Below are 27,974 nucleotides of genomic sequence, written 5' to 3'. Positions count from 1 at the left end.
GTTCCCCGGGTCTTCCTTACGGCCTTTCTTGAAGATGGGAGTCACATCAGCAAGCCTCCAATCTTGTGGGACCTCTCCAGATAACCAGGAATGCTGATAGATGGCAGAAAGTGGCTCGGCAATCACCTCTGCTAGCTCCCTCAGCACCCTTGGGTGGATCCCATCTGGCCCCATGGACTTGTGGCAGTTCAGATGGAGGAGAAGATCTCTGACCGTCTCTGCTTGAATCACAGGGGGTGCATTATGCACCCCGTCCCGGACTTCCAGGTCAGGGCAAGTACCATGTGGACAACTGTCCTGTCTATTAAAGACAGATGTGAAGAAGGCATTGAGAACCTCAGCCTTTTCCTTATCATCTGTGGTTATATTGCCTGCCTCGTTGAGTAAAGGAGGGAAATTTTCCTTAGTTTTTCTCCTGCTGTTAATATAATTGTAAAAGGGTTTCCTGTTCTCCTTTACAGCAGTAGCCAGCCTAATTTCAAGCTGGGCTTTAGCATTTCTAATTTTCTGCCTGCAGATCTTGGCCAGTTCTCTGTAGTCACCCCAAGTAGCCTGACCCATCTTCCAGAGGACATAGACTCTCCTTTTCTCTCGGAGTCTCAACAAAAGATCCCGGTTCATCCACACTGGTCTTTTGCTCCTCCGGCTTGACTTACAGGACTCCGGGACTGCCTGCTCCTGTGCCTTTAAGATTTCCATCTTGAAGAGCATCCAGGCTTCCTGGACCCCTTTACCCTTCAGGAGCAAGTCCCAAGGGACCCTTGCAACAAGTGTCCTGAACAGGTCAAAGTCTGCCCTCCGGAAGTCCAAGGTAATAGTTTTGCTAGTCACCCTCTTGACGGCACCCAGAATAGCAAACTCCACCATTTCATGGTCACTCTGGCCAAGACAATCTCCAACCTTCACATCCCCTACTAGTCCTTCCCTGTTAGTGAAAAGTAGGTCAAGCAAGGCATCTCCCCTGGTAGGCTCTTGCACCAGCTGAGTCAGGAAGCAATCATCCACACATTCTAGAAATCTCAAGGACTGCTTCCTCTGCGCAGTATTGTATTTCCAGCATATATCAGGGAAGTTGAAGTCCCCCATGAGAACGAGTGCTGGCCATCGTGCAACATCTACGAGTTGTTTATAGAACATCTCATCTATTTCTTCATCCTGACTAGGTGGTCTGTAACAGACCCCCACCACGATGTCACTCCTAAGGACTATCCCCCTGATCCTTATCCATAGACACTCTACTTTGTCATTTCCAACCACTAGTTCTTCAACATCAAAACACTCTTTGATATAGAGAGCTATGCCACCACCCTTTCTTCCCTGTCTATCCCTTCTGAAGAGCTTGTAGCCATCAATCCCAGTATTCCAGTCATGGGAGAGGTCCCACCATGTTTCTGTAATAGCTACAAGGTCATAGTTAGCCTGCCTCACAATGGCTTCAAGCTCTTCTTGTTTATTGCCCATGCTGCGTGCATTGGTATAGATGCACTTCAGCTGAGATATCTGCCTCACCCCTTTTTTCAGCACAGCCTCCTTAGGCTCTTTACTGGAGAGCCCTGTTTTATCCCCTTCCCCCGTCACAGCTAGTTTAAAGCTCTCTCAATGAGTCCGGCTAGCTCCTGTGCTAGGATTCGTTTCCCCCTTTGGGATAGGTGTGTCCCATCAACAGATAACAGGCCAGGAGCCGAGTAAACTGTCCCATGGTCAAAAAACCCAAAGTGTCTATCTCTACACCAACCTCTCAGCCAGTTATTCATCACTTGTGTTTTCCTAGCCCATTCTGTGTCCTTCACCGCCCCAGAAGGTATGGAAGCAAACACCACTTGTGCTCCCACCCCTTGAACTAATCGCCCTAATCCCCTAAAATCTCTTTTCATAGTTCGCAGACTTCTCTGAGATATTTCATTGCAGTCTGCCTGAACTACTAGTAATGGGTAGTAGTCAGTGGGGCGTATCAAGTCCGGGAGTCTTCTAGTAATGTCCCTGATTCGAGCCCCAGGGAGACAGCACACTTCCCTGCGGTTTGGGTCTGGTCTGCAAATGGGGCCCTCAGTTCCCTTTAGAAGTGAGCCACCCACTACGATCACCTTCCTTTCTTTCTTAGTAGCAGCAGTCTCAATGCACGGAGGTGACTGCCTTGCCATTGGTGACCTCCTGCGGGAATCTTCCTGCACTTCACCCCTTATCACCTCTTCAACTTCCAATGCTGCAAATCTATTGCTTAGGGGTATCTGGGGGCACTGGGGAGGCAGAGGGGGAGATCGCCCACGGCACCGAGTAGGGACTCTCTGCCAGCCCTCCCTATCCCTCAGATATCCCCCTTCTGCCCTACGGGGACAGGTCAGGGAGTCCACCAGAAACTGTGGGGGATCTCCCTGGTACCTTTCTCTCTGGCACTCTAGGGAGTTACTCCACCAGTCAATCTCCCTCTCACAGTCCCTGATAGCCCTCAGTCTCTCAACCTCCTCCTTCAATTCAACCACCATGTTAAGCAGATCTTCCACCTGCTCACACCTTGCACAGGAGAACTGCTTAGCACCCTCATCTAGTAGTAGCAGGCTCTGACACTCCTTGCAACCAGAGACCTGTGTAGCCACACTTCTAGGCAGACCTTCTGTCTGGGTCGCCACAGCCTTCTTAAGGCAAGCCCTCTGTCTTGTAGAGACCATGACAGAAAAAAATAAAAACAAAGAAACGAAAAAAAAATTGAGAGTAAATAAATAAATAATGGTTTATAATAATATATATATAGATATGAATTGAATGTGATACTTCGCGGCCCTCCCTGAGCCCTTCAGGGATATACCCCTTCAGCCCTAATCAGCTGAGGAGTGTGGGCGAGGGCGCTGAAACCCTGGCAACGCCTATGCCTCGTTAACACCTACCTCGTTAACACCTGTGCCTCGTTAACGCTTCGTTAACCTCTCGCGAGAACAGCCGTTGGGACTAGCTGCTCTCACTCGGTTCCCGAGAGACTGGAACCTCCCGAAAACCCACCCTGTACCTCAATCAGCCACTGCAGCTCCGGCTGTGCCGACTCCAAAGCAGTTGATCACGAGGACTGAGCGGTACTTCCGGGTTCTGATCGTTTTAAATCCCCCGCCGTTTCCCTGGCAACGCCTACGCCACGTCAGCCTCTCGCGAGAGAGAGCTGCCGGGGTCTGCCGGGACTAGCTGCTCTCACTCGGTTCCCGAGAGACTGGAACCTCCCGAAAACCCACCCTGTACCTCAATCAGCCACTGCAGCTCCGGCTGTGCCGACTCCAAAGCAGTTGATCACGAGGACTGAGCCAAAGTCACATCAGTCTAACATTTTAAGTGTAATTTTGAAAGAGTTATACATAACAAAATTCCAATCTCTGGTACAGATGTACAAAATGTTTAGAAATTACGTAAACTTAACCATTTAGTGGATTCACAGCAGATATACAAATATGTACTACGTATTAAGTGGAATATAGTAGGTCCCTCCTTTCAAAAGATATTTCTAAATATAATTTTCAATGAGAAATGGAAAAAAAGTGTTAAAGCAAATAAGGAGATGTAAGCTGAATTTCAGAGCTTCTGTAAATGCAAACAAGTATTTTTATCAGTAGGATAGTATTTCACGATCACACCTAGCATATATATGTATTTATAATATATAATAAATATAGCTATATATATATAGCAATATAGCAAAATGTATATAGCTATATTTTGCCTTTCCACAGGTATTTAGTTTTTCAGGAAAAGCACTGACAGCTAACTGGATTTATATTCTTTGTTGTGTAAAATTGTGTGTACCTCTTAAGAGTCAGAAAAGGTGGAGACAAAAGAAAAATAAAAGGAAAAGAAATTACAAATATAGTGGTTTATTCCTGTTATGACCTACAGTAAAAGCATGCAATAAATTTTTGTTTAGAAACACAATTAAAATATTACTCTGAAGGAGAGATATTTATTACCCAATGATTAAACAAAATGCAAGCCTGAGTAGTGGTATTTTCTTTCTCTGTCTTTATTGATTCTTCACCCCCAGAGCTGGGTTTGCAGTATGATGCAGCATATACAGCTGTGAAGTTTTATCCACACACATGCTGTGCAGTTATTCCAGTTATGCTAGCCAATAGGATTGCTTCAATTTAACAAATTTCTTGTGTTTTATGGTTCCTGGAAAAAAATCTGTCAGACGTGAATAGTATCATATTACAAACCACAAGGTTGCTGCAGACAAGAGCACATCTTTTATTCAGGTTTGCAACAATATGGATGAACAACAAAATCTGGAATAGGCAGTAAATATTTTTTAGCTGTAAAAGAGAAAATTGTAGGCAACGGGAAAACAGTATTTAAATCAGGTAAAGTTGTACCAAGTAAAACTCAAGGTAAAATTTATTTTAAAAAGCAAATCTTTAGGGTAGCTTGCTTGTAAATGGTGAGGAAGACTGTGTGGGAAATGTCTTCGACAAGAAATGATCAGTGCTTAGGGTGGTATCAGTATACGTGACTTTATAGCAGAGGTGGCTGTGACAAAACACATGCCCTCCAGATCTGGTGCCTTTTTCCAAGATCCATGCTGTCTGAAGGGAAGCAGACTCATGGGTGTGCTCGGCAGCGTCAGCTCCCCAGCCGATGTAGTACCCCATCCCTGTCCTGAGGGGCCCGAGGGATCCTGCATGCCTACCAAGGCATAAACTTAGGGAATTGACTTAGATAACTTCTGAAAGGTTTGATGTCAGAATCCAAGTCTGGTTTGCATTTAGCTAATAGTGATTTGTTCTAGAATACTCTAAGGATCTAACAGCACTAATGGTTACAGACAGTCTTGCTCTCAAAGTCTATTCATATTTCCCTTCTCTGTCTTCAGGTTCATGAGAGAAGTGTGCTGTCTGCCATCACCAGATGAACTGTAGGGAGAAACAAGGGTTGCTGCAAGCTCTTCTGGAGGATGAGCTGAGACTACCTATGCACAGTCTTTGTGGGTCCATTTAGGAGGATGAGGAAATGGATGTAGAATTCCTAAGAGCTGCTGCCTGTAGTGCAGCACAAACATGCCAACCAAGCTGACCAAACTAGCAAATAACAGACCCCAGATTCCTAACAGGAAACTCCAATATGATCAATGAATGCCAACGACAGTGATTTCAGACTTAGAGTGGGATGGAGATTAATTTGACTTGTGTAATGCCTTTTATTTTGGAGAGGGACCATGCTAGGCCAGATTGTTACTGTTGACATTACGTCTGTATGTTGAGTTTATCATCTCTGACCTCAGTAGAGGAATGCTGCTGCCTGTAGTGCATTGCAGACCTGTGTCACACACAGGATGGCAGGGCTTGCTTTCCAGGAGAAGAGATCAGCTGTGTTCCTTCAGTGCAAGTGGGACCACGGTAAGGATTTTAAGGATATATGTACAAAGAGAAGAAAAGAGTCCTCAAAGTTTTGCTGAAACTTTTACAAAACCTGTTTCAAATAAAGTTACCGATTTTTTTCCCAATATATTTCCCATATTTTTCACATTTCCAGATCTACTGGGAGCTGTTTTTTTTCACAGTTCGGCATGGTTTTGTTTTTTTTTCACAACTGGTTACTAATGATCTCCCCAACAAGCCAAATTGCAACAGCTGTACCTAATCATTGCAATGCTCCCTTGTGGTGACTTGGGTTATAGCATGTTATTTTTGTTCAGTTTCAGTCATCACTAAACCACGTCCAGCACTTGCTAAATGCTAAGTACCATGCAAAAGTGCATGAGAGGTCCCATTAATACTTCCATTTTCACTTCATTTTACAGGATCAAATTAAAAAAACTATGGCGATTAAAAAAAAAAAAAAAAGAAAGAAAGAAAAAGCAAAAAAAAAGCATTAGCAAGTGATTTACTGGAATATCTCACCTGACCCTGCTCCTTCTTCATCCGGCTGCAAGAGATCTCCATTGCAGAGCTGTGTATTTGGTGACCAGTTGTCTTTAAATCTTTTTGCCTCTGGATCCCATTGCAACATGGGAGAGATCCAGTTACAACAGCCTGTGTCAAACTGTTATGAAAATGTTTTACAGTCATACTCATGTTTCTGGATGGATCAAACTAAATTTGGTAAACAGATTCCCCTATTTGTCTGCAGCCTAGCTGCAGGGAGCAGGTTGTAGTGGCAACTGTGTGCTTGGAATTAATTGATGCAGGTAATGTGTGAATGCACCAGTCCCTGCAATAGTTGCCTTGCTAAATCAAGCCAGTCTTCCACCTGTGACATCAGTTTTACTAGTGACAACAGCTATTCGAGATGCTTTGCCAACAGAAACCATGCTGATTGCAAATCTCACCCCCACATATTTCCTGACAATATTTTCTAAAACACAGGTTGGTAACATTAGCAAGCTTAGAAAGGCATTTATGTCTGATACCTCCTCGCTTCCAAATATCATTTGGCACAAGTTTGTTTGCTTTCTGCATGCAGAAAATAATACTCATTAATCCTCACCTCATGAAGAAAGTGAAGAATGAGAAGAGGGCACAAGCAAAACAGCATGTGAACATGGGTAGGTGTTCGTTTCATTGTACTCTGATTTTCACTCTGTTAAACAGTTTCTTCGCCAGCTAGCTATGCAAGGGTGCATTAAAGCATGAAAAGGTGGTTAGCTTTTCCTGTTAGCTTCATTGTGCCAGTCTAAATGCAGTAATATCTTCCACAAATGGTGACCACATTATTTCAGTTCTCCTCTTAGCAGTTACAAGCTCATTTTAAATGCTGAGATTTCTGAGAATGGCTCCAAAGAAACAACTGCTGACTGAACAGGTCATTCCTTTAAATGAATTATCTTGCCACAGGATGCAGCAGCAAAAGCAGACACTGAGAAATGCAGCTGTTCCTAACTCCAAAGTTGATTGCACAGAAATGTAAGTTCAGTGAGACTTCAACTGTCATTGCCTGGGTATGAGACTTGTCTAGTCACGTTAGCAGCTCTCCAGTTCTTGCAGTAGCTGGGCTCTGCAGTAGCTCTCCTGTTTACTTTTGCAATCGCGTGAGGCTGAAGCTTCAGCAAAACACAACCTGCCCAAGTATGACACTAGCTCTATGAGGTTAAAAAAGAAATGCTTCATTTGCTATGAAAAAAAATGGTGTTTGCTTAATGTTAGCACAGGTATTCTGCTGTGCAGGAATTGACTAATTGTCACTCCTACACATGCAGCAGAGATGTACTTGCTGAAGCATTTGGTGTGAATGGGATACCTCTGGACATGGAAGGATTGTGTTTTCAAATATGCTTAGATAATATAAAAATACTTTTCAAAGGCAACTTCAGCATTCACTCTAGTTTCAAAGAAGTCAAGAAATACGCTTGGTTTGTAAAGCCTATTATTCAAGGATTTCATGTTAACAGTGTTTTCAGGTTGTGGGTTTGTGGGTGGGTTCTTTTTTGTTCTTTGGCTTTGACATTTGCACACAAGCTAGAATTATCAGCAAAACCAGCCTCTGTACTAACAGAGGCAGAATACCAGTTTATAAACAGATAAATGAAATCTTTCTTAGTTGTTATATTGAATCTTTGTTGATTTTCTTTTTCATCCTACAGCGTAGGGAGAAACTGCTTATTTTTCTCAAGCACACAGGTATGATAAGTGAAACAACTCCATTTGTTCTGGTGGTGGAATAATTTCCTTTGCTTCATTATGGATTTGCTGTTTCACAGTCAAAACTGCAGAACATTACAAAATGTCATTCTTAAAAACGCAGTTAAAGTTTTAAATGACTTGTTTGGGATAAATGTTTCACTGTGTGATGTACTTTCTCCTTTTAACATTTTCTTGCTATGTAACCTTAATGTAAAAGTGTGGACACTTGTGTTCTGTAATGTCAGTCTAGCATCACGTCAGGATTCAGTGAAATACCACTTAGCTTTGGATTGGAAGCAAAACATTCAGAGGGCTTTGTATGAGAAACTGCACTTTCCAGAGCCAGAATAGGCATATATATGTATTTATCTATATGTATGTACCTGTACATACACTTATGAGTCAGTGCTGGTTATGCTTCCTTCCATCTTTAAAACGTCCCAAGTAATATATATGATTTTGTGACTCTCAAGTGTCTGTGGCTAGACCAATGTACTGCGATTTTGGTTTTTTTTTAACATTACATGGAACCCATCGAATTTTCATAGCTTTACAAATTTAGCATTAGAAAACCAAGTTAGTCTAAAGCAGTAGAAATATACCTCGGAGAAACAGTGTAGAGACTAATTTATTTGGTTAAGATAGGATTGTTTAACAAGAAATAAACACAATGAGTAAATGTTTATGTTTTACTAATGTTTATAATACAGAAAGTTAAAATGTTAAGTACCTTCCCTCCTATCTTATAATACTGTCCTTCCAAAGCTGACTAGATACTCTCTTCTGGCTATGTAAACATAAACAAAATACCTACATTGAAATAACTTCCAATTACTGACAGGTCTAAAAAAGCAGTACCCCAGCTTATACCTACAGGAAGCACAGAGGTAACTTCTCAGCAAGCATGAAGCTGTTTCCCATAGTTTAAAGATAAACTTTTTACAGAAAAAAAAAAACCAACAACAAAAAACCAACAAACCCAAACAACAAACCAACATATCAACCAGCAACTGTTAACATTACATTAAACAAAATGCAAATATATCACAATATTTCATATAAACTTTTGTGGTTTTTACCCTTACAAATAACACATACATATATTATTTCCTCATTTACTTATTCAGAAAGTGTCTAACAATTGAGAACAGAAATCAAGTGTCTAGTAATTCAGCATTTGTGTTTAAGTCTGGTAAGAAGTGGATAGAAAATAACAAGAGAAGATGAGTACAAAGAAACTTCTCACTTCCAGGGTACCTGCAGGAGGATAAAGTTTATCACTTGTGATGGACCAAAGACAACATCTGGCCACTGTTGTTGGTCTTGGTGGATTCCTGTGGCAAAACCTACATTAACCAAATTCCTACTTAATTTGGGTTCTAGTTTTGTGTAGTGTCCTTTTATCTAAACATTTCTTTCTAACACTGATTTCTTCTTATTTAGCTTTATTGTCTTTTGTAGTAAATGAATACTACAGATGGTGAAATTAAGTATTTACCTGCTATTTACTTGTTCACTATTATAGATGATGTGTGCACAAACAAAAATATTAAAAACAACCAGACTTGGTGGAGATGAAGGATACATACAAGTCCTAATCATAAAATGATGACTAATAATGTGCAAGAAAAAAATGCACTTGCAAACTTCATAACTAGATTATTCATAATGCTTGTTTAGTATATTTTCTGAGGTGCTAATCAATACTGATTTACTATGGAATGTGCTTCTACCACTGTCATAACCAAGACACTAAATTAATGATAAGAATATTGAAAGAAAAGCTCATTTGAGCCACTGAGGATTCTTTGACAAATTTCAACAACCAATAGCTGTTTTTCATTTGTTCAAATTCCTAACACCATATAGACATAAATAAAAATGTAAAATATACAGACTCAAGGCCCATGATGCAAGATAATGCCACAAAAACACGAGATACTGACTATTTAAGAAATAAAGGAAAAAATCTACCTGGAAAGATTTTTTCACTTTTTTTCATAGAATAATGGTTAGATGGACTGACTTCATAAGTAAGAAATATAACCTATATGATACAGTTTAAAATCCTAAAATAGGATTTCATAATATTATCCCCATAATACATTGCACTAACAATTTAAATATTTGTCTGTAAAAAGGACTTCATCTAAAAAACAGTCAACAGATATTATTAAGAAACTACTTATCTCTACACTAATCTATTTACACATACAGTACATTTACATGTACATACACGTGTACTGATTTGGATTTTACAGTACTATAATGAAAGTGTATGTTGCACAACTTGGTATAAACCTCTGCATTTCTTGGATATAGTATCTTCTTATTTGACTGAAACTGTATACAAATTAAGCATGTTTAAGACTCATGATCTTACTGTATTGCTAGTAGTTTGCTGTAGACACTGTTATTTACATTAGTAGAGCACGTGCCTCTTCTGCTAGTGGTAGACATTGACTGGCCACTGCTGTTAGGATCTAAAGTCTCTTTACAACTCAAGAGGCTAAACAGCTGTCTCTGATACTGAGAAGAAGCGTAGTAGTAAATAAAAGGATCGATGCAACAGCTAACGCTGCTGATACATACACACAGTAGATAGGCAAAGTATAGATATTCTAAACTGTTATCATATGAAAAATGGATATAATGAATTAATAGCAGGACATTTGTTGGCCCAAAACAAATGACAAAAACTGAAAAAACGGCCACACACAACAACAAAGCACGCGTCTTCTTATTTTGTCTTGCAACAATACTAGAAGAACTCAGACACCGAATGATACACACGTAACAGATGGTAGATATTATAAATGGCACTACAAAGAAAACAGATGAGAAGATGGAGAAAAAGCGTAAGTAATAGCCATGAAGTTCAGATTCCCTTAGCACATCATGGCAGGTTGTTATATTTAACAGGGGTATTTCCATAGTTTGCTCTCTGATGAGAAAAGGCACAACCCCAGTTACTGCTACCAGCCATATGATGAAACAAATCACTGAGGCACGTGTTAAGGTACGCCAGCCAAGAGCCTGCATGGGGTACACCACTGCTAAGAAGCGATCAAAACTTATGCTCGTCATCAGCATTATTGAACAGTACATGTTACAGTAGAAAGCAGCAGTGACAAAGCGGCACATCTGAGGTCCAAATACCCAGTTGTTTCCAGAGAAATGGTAAGCAATCTTGAAAGGGAGCACGCTTACAAACAGAACATCCGCAAGAGCCAAATTCAGCATGTATACTACAGCTGGCTTTTCAATTTTCATTTTTTTCAGGAACACAAACATGGCTGTAACGTTCAGAGGAAGGCTGAGCACAACCACTAACGTGTAAACCGAAGGAACGAAACGAGTCAGCCATAGACTAGTGAGGTATCTCGCTGTTTCCACTGACACTGTTCGTTGTTCATGAGGAGGTGATCTCGTCCCATTGGTGGACCCTAACCCGACCTCTGAGTCATTTTCAGCACTGCTTTCAATGTCTTCCACAGGGATAGGCTCACCGCGGTCAGGTATCAGAAAAGTTCTGCCCCTTGCACTGCTGCTGTTGTATCTGTAGTCTGAAACATAAGAAAGCATAGGGATCAGAAAGCAAATATTTACGCGCTACAGGGAGGTGAAAATATCTTTCAACAAGGAAATCTAAAATCATATTAGCAACACAAAATAATGCAGTTCATTTCTTATTCAGAGCACGGTCTGCTCACAGATGCTAGTCCATCCCATTTTGTTTTAGGCCCTGTTACATGTTTGGGTAAAATGTCCTCCAATAATTCCTGACTCTCAGCTTCTAAGCTCTTTATGACAGCAACTGAATTCTACTTGTGCTTAAGAAATCAAATTCATCTATGTGGGCTACTTTAATGTAAGTACAACTATAAAGTTGCCACCCATTGATTTTCCTTGTCTGACCTTTCATACAGTTTCTGAGAAATGAGGTACTGGGATAAATATGGAATTCATACACAGAATTCCTGTTAGAAGTGTGTGTCAACAAAGTAACAAAAAGCTAAATGGTAATTAAAACATCAAGTTACTGAGATATTTCTGTAGTTTCTGGGGACATACCAATGGCCAGATGAAGTTAAAGATAGATGGCAGAAGTCTTCACACAGCTGTCAATGCTAGCATGAATCAGCCTTCTGCCTATGCTAAGAACAGGTAGCCACACCAGCTCTACTTATTGTAATCTGCAGAGTGTACTGAGGACAGCATGCATCCAGCATGCCCTTACAGCACTGAAACCTGCCACAAGGGTTGTCTCAACAGCCAGGTCTTCTGCAGCATGGTTCAGCAACTGCTGCTGAAGATGAGTCAGAACAGGGAGCCTGCCTTTGGAATGTAGCCATAGCAAGTTAGGAAAGTGAGAATTACAAAGAGCTGAACATGTGGCAAAGGCATATATATGTAAAAACAAACAAACATCAGGAGAGCTACTTTAGATACTATTTCAGATCATCTTTTTGGAAAATTATTCTGGAAGACCATAATTTTCAGCTTATTGTAGTTAGGTGTAGCTTACTTGAAACTCTTGTCAGCAGTAAGCTGACAGAAGGGACAGAGCTACAACTGCGTAACTATCCAACTGCTTAGCTAGACAAACGATCTTCCGTCGAATTCTAGACTACTGAAATAAAAATTAAGCTGTGTAAGCTTAAATCAGCGAGCTGGAAGTACTTAGGCATGACTCACCTGTCTAAAGATGCTGCTCTTTAGATGCAATTACTTTTCTACAGTAATTCAAATCATTTATATTTAAATGCAGATGAGAACAAAAGCATCTTAAGGAAGCAGACGGCAAAGAGAGCAGCTGAAAGCAGCCAACTACTAACCTTTGTGAGCAGACTATGCGAGAGGAACCTCGTCCAGCTCAAATGTTAGTGAAACGCGGGATGAAATCATGGCAGTGAAAGAGGGATTTGGGGATTTTTAGTATTTAAAGCAGCTGTGTGGCATCTATCATGCTGCATCACACCAGCCATCTTAGGAGGAAGAGCACAGAAGAAGGGATATGTTAGAATTAGTTGTTTTTGCGTACAATGTTACCTGACTGCATCTTCTAAAGGCCAGAAAAAAAAATTGCTGGGAAAAATTCAAATCTGAGAAACTGTTGTATAAACTGAAGTAGGAACTATTTAATAAATATACCAAAACATAAAAGGCACAGAAGTATGAGAGATTCGGTATAAAGTGTTTGCACAGAAGGGCAATATGCAAAATTATAGAAGGATCTAGTCTTCACTCCAAGAGAAAACAATAAAAGGCAGAACTACAGATCTCCAGTCTTTCACGACTTTAGATGTTTAGACCAAGTGATTAGATGGCTCGACTAGGCAGCTCAGATACAGTGTAAATTACTTTTAGCACCTCTAACTTCAGCCTATAGCTAGCTGAATAGTTATGTAATTTTCTGCGCTTAATGATTATGGCAAGAGAAAACTGTCACAATTGACACCACTGGTGTTCACCTCATTTGGAAAAGTCAGAACTGCATGTAAATGAGAATAAAAAAACACCCTGATTTCTCCTGCCAAGTGACAAGTCTCCATAATAAAGCTTTGATACATCAGTAGGGGCAATGAAAAGCTCGAATAGTACCCCTGCTCTCTCCAGTAACTGCTGTTTTATGAGTTCAAATGCTACAAATATCTGTATCTTCCACTGTTGTTTCTAAAACGAAAAACTTCCGAAAAGGATGATGATGGCATCCCAGTCCCCAAAGCTCTACAGTTCCTTCTTGGTTCCCCTACTGCTGAAGCTCAAAGAAGATGTGACACGGTTTCACGTCAGGTGAGCGTGTTTCAGAGGGCAGCACAGGTATAAATGGCCTTGGTGAGAACAGAGCTACGTTTGGAGATGAGAACTGTACTACTGAAGTCTAAGGGACATAAGATCTGAGGTGCAGCTGACAAGCAACTCTCATTTCCCTGCATCCCAGCTCTGAAGTGCTTCACCTCTGCTGCCTCACCATAGCTAACAGTGCTGCAATGAAGCCATGGTGCTTTGCCTCACTTTCTGAGCACTAGCAAGCAAACTAGGTGGACCCACAGATCCATAGTGACTGGCAGTTAAGTCTCTTATGGACAAAACTCTTGCCAGTAACTCAACTTATTTCTTGACAGTGACTCATCAGAACAGTATGAAAAAGCTGCGAGGCAAAATGACTACTGGGAGAGTTTCTGTTTACCAGCCACTGACCTTTGTTTAGCTATTCCTTATAGTTACTTAAACATTGCTAATAATTTTAGTTACATGCTGAATTCCTGGAGCTAATTTATTTATAAGATGAGTTACAGATTGAAGTATTTTGAGTTTGTATTATTCCATTATCAAACTCTTCTAGAAGTAGAAACCTGTTAGACTGATTCAGGATAAGAACACTCCAGATAATTTTAACAGAATTATGTTAAAACTATCTGGAATAATGCTTGGCAAAAGCTATATATTCTTCATTTGAGCAGTCTGGAGTTGAAACTCAACCCTGACATGGTTACCAATTCCTCCATGATGTGTAGTGTGCCCAGACCACATCTTTACCTTGAACTAAGATGACACTTGAAACTCAGCAGCATGAGAAAATAGGATGAGACCTTAACCTTGCTGTTGGTCTGCTTCTCTCTAGAGAGCAGGAATTTAAACTTTCTTAATTCAATTCACTTTTAAGATCCTGGTAGCCATATGCCAGTTCTTTTCCTTTCCAAAGGTATTTTGGACAACCCTGTACTGTCTGTACATCATTAGAAAAACCAACAGTACATTTCATGCTTGATAAAACAGAAAGGAAGAAAGTTACTGCCGCAGGGTTCTGGTTTCCTTGTGTCTCAGTGTTTATTTGAAAAAGCCAATGATCAGATTGGGCAGAGGATGGAACGATGACATATTATTTCAAAAGATTTCAATGAACCTTGACAGTAAATGTATGAAGATCTGAAAGGGGAAACAGGCTTTACCTATAAGCCATGACAGCATAACAAAACAGATGCAGTAGTTTTACAGAAAAGATTTTAAAACAACCATTAGATAGCTACAGCTTTGCCAGAATCACCTAGATGTTCAGTCTCAGCTGTATAAAAGATGTAATTTTATATACCTCTAAAATATATTTGGCTACAGCTTAAGTAATTTTTAACCATAGAAATAATTTGTTATGAGGACAGAAGTAAAGGTTTGATAGCATAATGATCATAAGCAGTCATCCTGCTTTTGCTAGGCTAACACCCAATCCTCTGGAAAGAGGTCAAAACTCTGGGATTATTATTTTGATAATTAATGGCACCCTAACTGACTCAATAGTTGTCTGTACTTACAGTCTACAAAAGAGCCCTGGTTTACTACGAATGAGGGGTAAAGCATTCAACTTTTACCCTCATAGTGTGTCATCTGGACACTGCACTACATATAATGTTTGCTACTCATAAGAACTTTGAAAGGTAAAAATACTCAGTAGCTCAAAGTTTTCTTTGACTGTGAATGGTCCTTATGCTGATCCTCCAAAGGGGCAAAGGTAAATGATGTAGAAAGCTCAGTAAGTAGAGGGCAGTTTGGCTTCAACAAACTATAATGTTCTGTCTTCCCTTGAACACTATTGTTAGATTCCTGGTTATCATACGCATACTCTGCTTAACCTGAAAGATGATGCCTTGTTTTACACAGAGCTACTTTGTAATTTCATGTCATGCCTGTTTTCATATGCAAGGAGCTACTGAGCATGCTGTAATTTGAAAGGAAAAATAGAGAGCAAAAAATACACCAGTTTCAACCAATCTTAAACATCATTCCACATCCCCTGAGCACCAGAAGAAAACTTGAAGTATTTCTATGTACTCATTTATAAACAAGCAATACTCACGTTCATCTCCCAGTGACTGCTTTTATGAGGTGGAAATTAAACACTGGTTAAGTCAGTTAAAGATGTGCCAATGCAAAGTCTATAATACTGATTTCCAGACTTCACCAACTGTGGTGCTGCACCACTGGCTTACAGCAAAAAGTTTGTTCGCCATATCTCCCTTTTGTGCCTGCACTAATGAGCATTTAGAATCTGAAGTTTTTAGTGGGACGTAAGTTAGGTAAAGATAGAATGAGATGTGCATGCAAAGTGTCCTTATAAAGAAGGTGATCTTGTAGGAGAGATGACAATGACTAGTTTCTGTAACAATAAACACCACATTTTTTTAAATATTGTTATACCTCTCTATTTATGCAGTATTCATTATTGTATTACATAAATGATGCAGCAACAGTTTTAATATACCTTCCTGAAGTACCATTTTTTTTCACACAGGTGTCTTTTCCTTTTTGCTTTCTTTTCTCAATAGCCTTCACCATGGGTGCTGGCACCAAGCCATGGTAACAGCTCTCCTTTCACCCACCTACCCTTACACAGGAAAACGTGGGCCAGTTCTGACCTCAGCCACCATGCTGCCTGGCCTTTCACAGGCTGCACCTGGACAGCTCATGAGCAACTGCCCAGCACCGGCTGCAAAGCTGCCTTCCTTCTCACATCTGCAGCTCCAGCTAAGGACAGTGAAGTGGGAACTGCAGATACTGAGGGAATAAGGAGACAGCAGGAGAAAAGCTGCAGGTGAAAGAGCAGGAGTAGCCTAGGAATAAAGCAGTGCAGATGAAATGGGAACTAAGTAAGTTGTGGTGGAAACAGGGCTGCTGTATGGGACAGAAGGGAAATTACATTGCTGAGGGAGTGGGTGAAAGGAGAGAGAAGACACGCTCATGTGCTGGGCTTTACTGCTTCTACTGTGCATCAAATAATTTGAGTTTTTCTTTCCTTAGCCTGAGCGATATCATACAGTAACTACGTTCTTCATTGTTTCCGAAGGAAGCAGCAAATAAATGATGTGCTTTAGGATATTCTTTAATGAAGACTACGCTGCAAAAGGCAGGAAAACTAGCTTGGATGTTTCTATAAACCACGATAAGAGCATTGAGCAATACAATCTTCTTCCAAATTAACTTCTGTAGTCTGTGACTACCTCCCACGCATACATTGCCCCCTTTTCTTTCAAGGACACTTCCGTTCGACTTCCAGCACAGGGCCGTGGCCTCCTCATTCCCTCACGTCCTTGTGACAAGCAGTTGTACGGCAGCAATAGCTTTTTCCCTCTGGTCCTTGCCTCCCAGCACAAGCACCAGCTCCTTCAGCCTTTGTTTCAGAAGGCCTACCCCTAGAAGCAGACCCTCCGACCAACTCTCTCGGCAGGAGAGCTGAGCTGGAAGAAGTGTTAAACAGAGCCTTGCAGGAAATAAAATAATAATAATAATAATAATAAAGAAATCTTTGCTACCTATAAATGCTTAACCTAGCTCTGTACCACTGCACCCCTGCTAGGCTGCACACACATCTGCGCTCCTTCCCCGCGCACTGCACTGCCAAGACAGGTTCTGATGCAGACAGGTCCGAGGTCTCACCTGGCTCCCAGGAACACACGCTCAGTCCACAACCCCGCACGAGCACACACCCCCACCGCAGGGCCCCGAAGCGAGCAGGCTCTCCCCCCTCCCCCCGTCGCCCGCCCCCAGCGGGGCGAGCCCTCGACTCACCGCTTCGGGCGGCGGCGGGCGGCCAGAGCGGGCAGCTGAGGACGGCCAGGACGCAGAGCAGCGCGGGCAGCCCCATGGCCGCCGGCTCTCCGCGCTCCGTCCGTCCCGGCCGCGCCGGGAAAGCAAGTGGGCGGCGGGCGGGACCGAGCCGCCCCTCGGCCGGCGCTGGGAGAGGCGGGGGCGCCTTCCTGCCGGGCGGGGGCGGGACGGGCCCCGGTGGGAGGGCTGAGCGGGGCCTGCTCGGGGTGCCGTTGTGCCGGCGGTTTCCCGCGGGGAGCGGGGAGGCGTGCGGGACAAAGGGTTTCGCCGCTCCGAAGGCGCGAGGCGGCACAACTGCGTGGCTCTCGCGCCCGCCTTGTTCTGTGCGCGGCTGCGCGGAGCTGCCTCGAGCGCGGCGGCACCTGTGCGGTGGGAGACGCGGGCTGATCGGGAGCTTTGCCGCTGTCGTTTAGGCTGGGTTTTGCCGAGAATGCTGTTTTGCGTCGCCGGTAGCGCGGTTCATCCGTGAGGTGTGTGCTGAAGTCGCAAGCATTACGCGTCCCGTGATTTGTTGGGGTTTGCAGCACTGTGCTCAGCTAGATGCGCTTGTGTTTACGGCAGTGCGGGAATAACGGGAGGAAGCCTCTGCTTAGAACTCGGTCACTTACAGGACGTCTGTCGCTACTGAAGCAACACTGATCCTTAACTGCATGGGAAGTCGACTCCCGATTGCAAGTACTGGTGCCCAGTAAGTTCCAATGCTCATCTCATCTTGCTCTGCCATGAGCTCCCATCAGTTCTGGCCCCTGCTCCACCTTATCACACTTAGGGCCGACTTCCGCTTGCATGAAGCGAGAAGTGTAACAGCTCTACTGCTGGCCAACCCTTCTGCCACCAGGTAAGAGTTAGAGGTAGCTAGTTAACAAGAGACACATCCGTGACCAAATCTGCCATCCTTGGACACACTGGGGAGCCCATAGAAAATACCTTTTCCTTAATCACAAACTCTTATCATTTCTTATCAATTTTGATAATTGGAAGATAATTGGAAGATGGGGTGAAGCTGTCCTTGGACACTTCTGTGGTCTTGCTGCTATATAAGCATACATGAAGGTGGTGTGACAGCAGAAGCTTTCATAGCTAACATTATCTTTTTGGTGCATGCATAAACAGAATCTGTTGGTGATCTGAATTCATCTTCCATGCTGCAGTTTCCTTAAAGCAGAAGTGTGCCTTCAGAAGAAAGAGAAGAGAATGAGTTATAGTATTTGCTGGTGGGAATGTCTGTGTGGGGAAAACTCACTGTGCTGTTAATGTAAACACCTATTTTTTCAGCTGTTTTACTGCATAGAATTCTGAAGCATTATTCTGCTTGTCTACAAGTTCAGGATTCACTTCACGGAATGAAATTCAGACACCCTGTGAACATACAAAGCTCTGCATGCTTTCTGATGGAGGCAGTTATGTAACTTGTATTTATAAGACTCAAATGTGGTTTTAATCTTTGTAAACGTGCAGGGCAGAGTGACATCAATGACCTAAATGTAGATGACCTTGGAAAGAACATGTATAAGCAAATTTGGAACTAACTCTCACTCACCATATATAGTCAAACCACGCCGTGAAACTATTTCCATTTCTTGCAGATATGGCAGCATTTTAAGAATTCTGTTTTACTGAGAAATGCAAAAGGAAACATCTTGCCAAGAGTTCAAACTGGAGATCTGCAGTGGGACTACATAATCAAGTTGTGAGCACTGGCTTCCCCAGTACATAGGTTCATAGGTTCGTAAGGTTGGAAAGGACCTACAAGATCATCTAGTCCAACCATCCAGTATTCACAACATGCCAAATTACCCTGACACACACTTGAAGAGAAGCAAGTATTTAAATTCTAGTAGAATGTTTTTGATAGCAGAGACCAAAGCTTCAGGAAGTGCTACCACAAAATGTCTGTCCTCAGTACTGCCCGGTGCTGGGACAAGAGGCAGTGGGCACAAATATGAGTACCAGCCAGCACTTCTGTGCTATGCTGTGTGGGTAGCACAGCACTGGGATAGGTTGTCCAGAGTCTGTGGGGTCTCCTTATTGGAGGTTATTGTGGTTTAACCCAGCAGGCAGCTAGACAGCTGTTTGCTCTCTTGCCCACTCTCAGTGGGAAGGTGGAGAAAATGGAAGCAAGGGTAGAACTCGTAGGTTGAGGTAAAAACTATTTATTAAGGCAGAAATGGAAGAGAGAAATGATACTAGTGATAATTTTATAACTAACTAAATAAATATTTACAAAACAAGCAATGCACGCCACAATTGCTCACAGCCCACTGACCAATGCTCAGCCAGTCCCCAAGCAGCAGCTAAGTCCCCCTGCCGACCCTCCTCAGCTGCTCTGGTTCTGTGCCCTCCCAGCTCCCTGTGGTCCTCAGCCCCTCACTGGCAGGACATTTAGAGAAGCTGTAAAACTGGAACATCCTTGGTTCTTCACAAGCCCTTCTGAGCAACAACTAAAACACTGGTATGTTATCAACATTGTCTTTCTCCAAAAGCTAGAACAGCATCAACAGAGCAGCAGATACTATGAAGAGAATCAACTGTGTCCCCAGCCAAATTCAGAGTAAATGTCTTCAAAAGCCACCTACATGTAGTCCTGGGCACTCTGCTCTGGGTGTCCCTGCTTGACCAGGTGAGATCCAGAATCACCTTCCAACCTCAACCATTCTTTTATGTGGAAACATGCAACCACATTTTCATCTACAACAATCAGACTATTTGATACATCTTATCAGAAAGTGATTGTTGCATTCCAAATGTTCTTTTTTCTCTCGTGTCAAATTTATTAACTGGATTTTTTCCACATTGTGGGTTGAGTCTGAGATGATGCCTTTTTTCTCCAGAAAATATCCTTCCAAGTGGTTTTGAGATGTTCTGAACAATGAAAGAAAACAAAAATGATGTCTGATTCAAAAATGTGATAATGTCCTGGAGGCAGAAGGATTAGGCTTAGGGTAATGACATGATGAAGCTAACAAAATACCTGTAATTTTTTTTCCTCTGGACATCTCATTTGTCTGATCTACTGCTGCACAACTGGAGACATACCCAAGGAGTGTCCATACATGCCTACCCTTAGTGTCCAGAAGATGCTTTGGATAGAGCAATGTTGTGTAGATATTAGCATCTGGAATCAAGATTGGGTTTTAGATCAATGTGCTGTGCACTTAACTTTCAGTCATAAGCTAGGAACAGGTATCAGTTAGAGAACTTTTGAAAAGAATTCAGTCTTTTTTTTTTAACTTTGAATTTATGAGTCTATAACATTGAAAAAGCCATTCTAGTGGGACAGAGGCTGTATGCTACTTGCCTATCTGTTGAGTAAATCCACAGCATAAACGTGTTTTTCTAAATGTTTCAGTAGATCTCAGCAGAAATATACACTTTCTCTTATATAAGTTCCAGGTGTCTACTGGTGGGCCAGTGGTTGGGGAATTTAGTCTGCTAAATCTGTATAAAGACGTGAAGATGGGAAACTGACATCATACTTGCAGCAAAAACCTTGCATTCTGATATAAGGAACAGACTCAGAGCTACATTGTTCATATCATTGTAAACTGGATTACTGTAAATACAGGAAGTGAATAAAAAGTCCTACTTTTTTTGGATTTTCTGTTTGTGTACAGGAACCAAATTAAAGTCAGCTTTTGTATCTTGTAGTTCTGCAACTCAGCTTGTTACTCTCTCAGTGTAAGCAAACTAATTGTAAGGGAAGTGAAGAGTTCACAGTTTCTGAAACTTGTACCACTTTAAATTCTGCTTCTTCCATCTTTCTCCACTTTCAATTTGTTTAATGTTTTTTTTTATTATTATTTATTGTCTGCAAGGAGAATGTTGCACTGCAGTACTTCATTCTTGTACAACATAGTAGGTCTACCAAGAAAGCCATCTTCCTAATGGTCACGTATTACCACATTACCCTGGTGCAAGACTGGGGTTGGTAGTTACAGCTCCAAAAGGGAGAGATTAGAAGCTTATTTTAGAGGCAAAACCAGTCCTCCAGGTCTGCAAAAAGGGTTGTGCTGTCTATGTAATTTGGAACTGTTTGAAGTCATGTGTGACTGTTGCTCTTCAAATTTGCTATTAGGGGGAAGCTTATTTTGTTGCTTCTGCTTTCTTTTAAAAGACGGCTAAAGAAGGTTTGCAAATAGGTGTCCAGTAAAGCAGACCACAGCCATCACTTGTGATAGTGTTTCTCTGTGCTTGGACAAATAAGGTAAATGTTCTTTCTGCAATTCTGTGGCCTGTTTTAGAGCTTCAGAATAAGTTCTAACAAATCAAACTGTGTTAACTGCAAAGCTTTCTTGGTCAACTCTAAAAATACTATTGTAGAGGTAGAAAAATGTGAGCTGTATAGCTGTGAGCCAAAGACCATTGGATTGAACAAAAAAAATGAAAAAACAGGAAGGAAGGAACGATGCAGTTCCTCCAGTGGTGGAAATAGCCAAGTAAAGCACTGTTCATCTGTACTGGCTTTTCCCTCCATTTTCATCTCCAGCAAGGCAAGTATTTCCACAAGATCATTTCCTGTATGAACCAGGTTTCATCAGGTAGTATCCAACTACATACAATTGGATGCCCAAAGGTTTACAGCTTGGATTAACCTCCCTGAAGCCCATTTTTGTACTTTTTAGTAAATACCACCAGTTTGACAGGTACAGAATTACTCTGCCCAATTACATGGCACCTGGTAGTTCCTGTCAATCTTATATTTAGGTAGGAACCATTGTGATTAGTCTTGTTCAGCAGGTTTATTATTTCTTCAGTGACAAACTGAACCAGCTAATTAAGAAGAAAAGCTTCTGAAGAAGATCACAAATTAAATGGAAGCTATTCTTTGATGTGTACTAGGAGAGCAGGAACATCAAGAAATAGTTGGAAGAGGTGACACCTAGCATAGAGACCATAAATTGCCTACATTAACGTGGGAACCCAATAACTTTTTGTAAGCAAGTCTGCTTCAGTAGATGACCAATTAAGGTTCTATTCATGTTAGAGCTAAGCAGGCTTTGAAGAAGGATCCAGAGCCACTGGAGCAGGACAAAGAAACAAACAAGTTAAAAAGGCACAGAGAGGAGATGAGTGACTGAGGAGCAGGCCAGCAGGAATGGACCTGGGGGTGCTGGTGCCAGTAGGCTCAGCCTGGGCACACCACACTTAAGGTGCGTTGACAGAGAACAACCATATGGTCAGAAGAGGTAAGACTCCCACTGTAGTCAATTTTGGAGCAGTCTCCCCTTGAATTGTGCGTGCAGTTCTGAGCTGCGTTAACACAAGAGCAATATAAAGGCACTTGAAAGCATCCAGAGGAGGCAACGCTACTAGCCACAGGGCCGGAGGGCACATCCTGTGAGAAGAGACTGAGAATACTCAGTTTTCCCAGGCTGGAGAAGAGAAGGCCAAGGGAACTTCACTCCAGCTCCCTGAAGTGGTCAGGCTAGATGGCTGAGTAGATGATTTTTGCAGGTCCCTTCCAACTGACCTATACTAAGTGCTGCTTTCAGCTTCCCTACCAACTATTTTAAGACAATGTGTGTCGATGCTGAAAACAAAAACAAACAAAAAACAACAACAAAAATCAAAATGGCTGATAAATGGTAAATGTAGTATGATTAGCTGGAAAGAAAAAGGGAAACACCCAGGGACTGTTTGCTTTTCGTAGGAATATTAGCTGTTTTAAAGTAAAGGAGTGAAGTGTTCACGCTTAATGCCACGTCTGAAGGACTACCTCTAGTAAGCATAATCTTTTTTTCAGCTTGTATTGCAAACAGGTCAGTATTTATCTGCCACTAACTTTAGTTTTATTTCATCCTCAGAATTAGTATTTGCGCATTTGTTTTTACAGTCCATTCCAGAGTGCCTCACTGCTCTTTAATCTTTTAAAGTGTTTTGCCACAAGGAAAGCAAGAATAGGAACTATTTCCCCTTGCTTTATATAGTACATTATCTCCTATACATGTTCTTGCTCTGTAGATGTAATTGTTATTTTATCAGAAGAATCACCATGATTTCTAAAGGCATTAAGGCTTCACTGCTGAGAAGCCTTCCTGAAGTGTACTGTAAGGACAACAAAGCTTAATTAAATTTTATTTTATAAAACTACTGGAAAGTTCTTTCATTACCATCTGGATTATTCCTTTAATTTTGCTTTTAAATGAAGTCTAGGAACCAAGCCAGTTTAATTAAGTAACATTTATTTTACATAGAACAATCTCCAAAGAATATTTAAAAAATCTAAATACTGATTTTATTGCATTTATTTTCTTACAAAAAAAAAGACAGGCACAATTTACGTATTCAAATACTTCAAACTGAACAGCTGCTTACTGCTCAGATACCCCCATGCCACTCAAAAGGTTGTGAATGTAGAAAATGTCATTTTACACAAGGCAGTAGTGCATTTTATTTAGTAGGAATGAATCAAAAAATATTTTTGCGCAGTAAAACATTGCTGTAACTTTATAATTACCTATAAAAATTTTTGAATTGCACAATAAGGTTTCTTTCAATTGACAACTGCCAGAAAATAGGCTTAGTATGTAACTAAATATTTGTGCAAGCTATCCCCTAGAAACAAATTAGGATTTCTTTTGGTAAATACTTAAATGTCTAATACAAACTATATTATATATCTGAGGTCATTTAAAAACGTCTTTAATAGGAAGAGGCTTATATATTCAACTAAATTCAATTTCTGTCTACTTAATATCCACAAGAGCTGAGTGTCCTAAACAACATTTTGATTGGAAGGTACCAACACCAATGAGATCTGGAAGTGTTTAAATTATACTATTTCCTATTTTTCTGCTTCACTATCAATGATGCAAAGGCACTGTTTACATTCCTCTGAACATTTGGTGGTTTAGTTTCTTTTAAAGTTAAAAAGCATCCAATGACAGATTTCAAAAAGCAAGAAAAATACTGAGTAGACTTCCCACTGATGGATGTAGTCCATGATATCCGAAGACACTCATTTTCCATAGAACTTCTTATTCAACAGGAATATGAGCAAATTAACATTCACTTTAGCTTTGTCAAACATTTTCATTACAGCCACACCTTCATACTGCATCTGAAGCAAATCCTGTAATCATAAATAAAATCATTAAATCATTCAAGCAATCCTTTGCTTGAATCCATACTTCGCAGTAACCAGACTGAGTCATTTTCATCATGTAATAACCATCTTACTCCTGGTCCCTCACAATTTAAACAATTACAAGCGACTAACTAGGTATGCAAAACACTTCATGTTCTCTAGATCCCTAATTATGGGCCATCAGTAACAGTAAACCAACAGAAAGATTGTTTCCTGTGTTTTTTATTTCTCTTGGCTTTTGCTGCTTACCATTGAACTAATATGGCACTTGGTTTGATGCATTCAACGGTCACTTTAATGTATATGTTAGTTCCACTCCAAACCCAGCATCCTACACAAGTTACGTAATTATTCCCTACTTGACTTGTCTTCTTGACATATCTGTTGATCATGGATGTACCAGAAGTCTGAAATTGTTCCTGCTTAGAGCAAATGCAACTGTAGCTACAGAGAACAGTGAGAAAATTCAAACTCTACCTGGAAATGGAGCTGCACTTTTTCCATCTCAACCCCCAGAAATTTTGCTTTGATTTCAAAGTCGCCCACTTCTTCTCCAGGTGTGATATCAAACATCACATTCTTAAACCTTAAATCAAAACGTAAGAGTCATTGAGTATGTATACTATGCAGTTTTAAAATACTTCAGTCAGTCAAGAGGAAAAATGTGCAGAATAAAAAAAAATTCACCGGAAACATCTATGTATAAGCACAGCTTTATCTCCTCCCAGCAGCAGCCATCTCAAGAGATCATAATTTGTCTACAAGAGCCATTAGACCTCAGCTCAGACACTGGAGCACTATTATCATCTGTCACCTTGCCATTAGTGAAGCAGTAAGGTGTGAGAATCCACACTACAAATGAAATGATCCAGCTTTGATTTGCTGGCCTGCAAATGTGAGATCTGTAGGCTGGAACTATAGCCATGGTAGCCCTTGTTTACGGACACTACAAAGAGACCTTTAAAACAAAACCCCACTGCTCTGAAAAGTAGAGATGGTCATAGCTCAGACCACAGGGAACAGGCAAGGTAAACCACTGGTATTCATTTTGCCATAGTCGGGAAACAGCCTATGTGGTATTTACTCAATGATATGAAAGTGCTTGGTCAGAAAGTAAAAAATAATCGCTACATCTGCTTAAACAAACAGTCATTTAGCTGTGAACATGCTGCCTAATCTGTATGCATCTTATCTAAGCTAATGCCAAAAACCACTTAATTCCATCATTTTACTATGGTAATGCATCAAGGCGCAAGGGAAAAAAAGAGAGTTATGAGAATCAGACTTCATGTTTCCTCCGAATGTTAAAATCTGAAATTTTAGATGCTGTGCAGGAAGATGAAAATAGTTTTATCAAAGGCCAGAGTCCTCAAGGAGATGCTGATTAGAAAATGCTTGTTTTGTGCCACACTTACTGGTTGGTTTGAAGATCTTCAATTTCTAGGATAACACCCTTTTCATGCAGTCTTGCAGCAGTGTACTTTAATGATGCCTGCTTCAGTTTTTTGCTGCCCTTCACCTCCTCTTTTCCATCTAATTTAATTGACCTCCTTGAATTTCTAGAAGAGAACAACAAAAAAAGCTTTGTGATTAATCTACCAGCACAAAACTTCTTATTTTACACTTCAGCTACTCTTCTAGCTTAATTTTTCATTTGAACATTGGCCTTTTTAGTTGCTCTTAATGAACTAAACTAACATTCAGACCAAGTCAGAGAATTCATGGTAATTTTATACAGGAAGCAAATACTCTAGCAGTTTTCATAACGATTTTAAATGAATATTCGCTAATGGTTATTTGAACTTCATTGTGAAATGCAAACCCAATCTAAGAGTAAACGGTCATCACTTAAAAATAGCAGTTTGGAAGCATACTGGAATGGGCATTAAATAAGATTGGCCATTAAAGTTAATTTTTCGATCTCTGAGGTTTCACTGAGAAAACTGCTCATGTCTATCTGTTGGAAAGAAAACTTTCTACTTCAGGTAACACCTACCCTCCTTCCTAATTGAACATGTTGAAATATTGAGAGACAAGGAGAATCTACTCACTTCCTTGTTAAGTTGTCTAAACAAGTTTTTATATAGGTGTTGTAATAATTAATTTGTTCTTCATAAAATGCTGTCTTGGAGTTAAGTGCATTCAAAGTCTGCTGGAGTTTCACCAGTTCAGCTTTTCGGTGATGTCGGTACCTTCTTTGATTCCGAATATCCTAAAATAGAGAATTCAGCTTTGTTATGCAGTAAGATTATAAACTTGATATTTAGGAAAAAAAAATCACTAATATTAAACACTATAGTTTATGTGACTGAACTGAAGATAATCACATTGCTACTCTGGTTTGCGAGTGATGGGAAATTGCATCATTTTCCACTTCTGGGGAAATCAAGCTATTAGACAACAGTTGGAAGGCAGGTTGGATGGATGGTTCCAAGCTCTGTGTTTCTTGCAGTGCTGCAGTACTACAGGACTACTGCAGCTCCTGTAAACACAGCTGCCTCAAAACAGTGTGGAGTCATTGAAGCTTCCAGGTAGAAACCTAGCCTTGTGGGTGTTGGCACTAAGGCCCACACCAAACACCAGGTTTCTGTATTCTGTGTACAAATTTATATCTGCAGTTCATGGTGATTGGGGTAGCTGAAGCTAAGTGAATATAAGTTGTGGTATCTTGAAATCTGCTTCCATTTCCAAGGCTTTTCACTATCAGTCTAAAGCATCCAAGTAAGAGTCAAATAATAGTTTGCTGATGATCTAAATGAAAGATAGTTCTCTATTGCATAGCTACCTGGACTGGATAATGTACAGCTGTAGCAATTGTTATCCAGACCTATTATATCTTAATATCTCTCTAGACTGGACTGAAGCTAGATGCCTAAAATCCATCCATACACAAAGAGCACGTTCCAATTACCTTAGCAATCTCATTTATAATTTCTTGGTACTTTGTTGCTGAAGAGACTAATCCCGCTTGCTCCAAAGTCCGGAGATTTCTCTGAATTTTCCTTTTCTTTTGTTCTATTGGTAGCTGCCCATCTTCAAAAATAGACTGACTGCGCTTCATTTTCTCTGGAGTTTTGGAATCTAAAATGGCACGTTTTTCTACAAGTTTCAGGTGCTCAGACTCCTGGGTTAAAAAAAAAATACAAAAAAAAAAAAAAATCCAGAACAGTTACTTTCCAGATGCAATGAGTTCTCAATGGAGATTATGAAGGATAGAGGTGCAGTCTTTATTCTTCTATGCTTGCCATGTGGTTTGTAATTGCTTACCTTACTATCCATATCTGAAGTAACTAATCAGTGTATTCACGAATTTCAATTAATTCAAACACATTTGAAATCTGTTAGAAGACTCGGTGGCTTAGTAGTGCGACAACACAATGCACACACTGAGGTAAGCTAAGATTTGCACACTCAGAGTCAGCATCTCCAGAAAACACCTTCTATTGTGAACTTCTCCCACTCAGTTCTCAGTGGATAGCAGCAGTTCCCAGGCCCATGTTTGCTTTTGTTGCTTAAGCAAATATACTTGGCAGCAGAGAACTTAAGATTCTGAAGTTCACAAGAGAAAATAAGAACTAGCAGAAAGATTCACCTCAGGCTATTTGATAATACTGTAGCATAAAAAAGAGGCCATATTTACAAAACATTTATAGAATTACAAAATCTATTCTTATGGTATAGACAGCAAGATT

The 27,974-nt window shown here is 40.8% G+C and overlaps 2 protein-coding genes across 7 annotated transcripts in view; both read right to left on the bottom strand.

Moving 5' to 3' along the window:
- Positions 1-8,209: 8,209 nt before the first annotated feature.
- On the bottom strand, positions 8,210-17,269 carry F2R (coagulation factor II thrombin receptor). Its single transcript, XM_065739743.1, has 2 exons — positions 17,157-17,269; positions 8,210-11,158 (listed from the first exon to the last, which is right to left on the bottom strand). Exons 1-2 carry the CDS (start codon positions 17,230-17,232, stop codon positions 9,972-9,974), a joined length of 1,263 nt encoding a protein of 420 aa, XP_065595815.1. The 5' UTR covers positions 17,233-17,269; the 3' UTR covers positions 8,210-9,971.
- A 5,989-nt stretch (positions 17,270-23,258) lies between these two features.
- The window catches only part of IQGAP2 (IQ motif containing GTPase activating protein 2), a 116,106-nt gene continuing 111,390 nt past the window's right edge, over positions 23,259-27,974 (bottom strand). For all 6 annotated transcript variants that reach the window (XM_065739761.1, XM_065739765.1, XM_065739763.1 and 3 more), the window contains 5 exons: positions 27,194-27,406; positions 26,334-26,494; positions 25,698-25,841; positions 24,760-24,868; positions 23,259-24,267 (listed from right to left, as the gene is read on the bottom strand). In XM_065739761.1, coding sequence (XP_065595833.1) covers positions 24,154-24,267; positions 24,760-24,868; positions 25,698-25,841; positions 26,334-26,494; positions 27,194-27,406 — 741 coding nt within the window. In that variant the 3' untranslated portion in view covers positions 23,259-24,153. The remainder of the gene's footprint in view (positions 24,268-24,759; positions 24,869-25,697; positions 25,842-26,333; positions 26,495-27,193; positions 27,407-27,974) is intronic.

The sequence above is a fragment of the Cyrtonyx montezumae genome, unplaced genomic scaffold (genome assembly GCF_038088225.1).
Source record: "Cyrtonyx montezumae isolate F1298 unplaced genomic scaffold, pur_monq_1.0 scaffold_25, whole genome shotgun sequence".
Classification (NCBI taxonomy): Eukaryota; Metazoa; Chordata; class Aves; order Galliformes; family Odontophoridae; genus Cyrtonyx; species Cyrtonyx montezumae.
This window is presented reverse-complemented; position numbering and strand designations above follow the sequence as displayed.

What these genes read in the sequence shown, in the direction of transcription:
- F2R (XM_065739743.1), bottom strand. Translation starts at nt 17,232, where the DNA reads ATGGGGCTGCCCGCGCTGCTCTGCGTCCTGGCCGTCCTCAGCTGCCCG. An exon ending in GCCCGCCGCCGCCCGAAGCG is followed by an intron (nt 11,159 to 17,156) that starts GTGAGTCGAGGG and finishes CTTATGTTTCAG; the next exon opens with ACTACAGATACAACAGCAGC.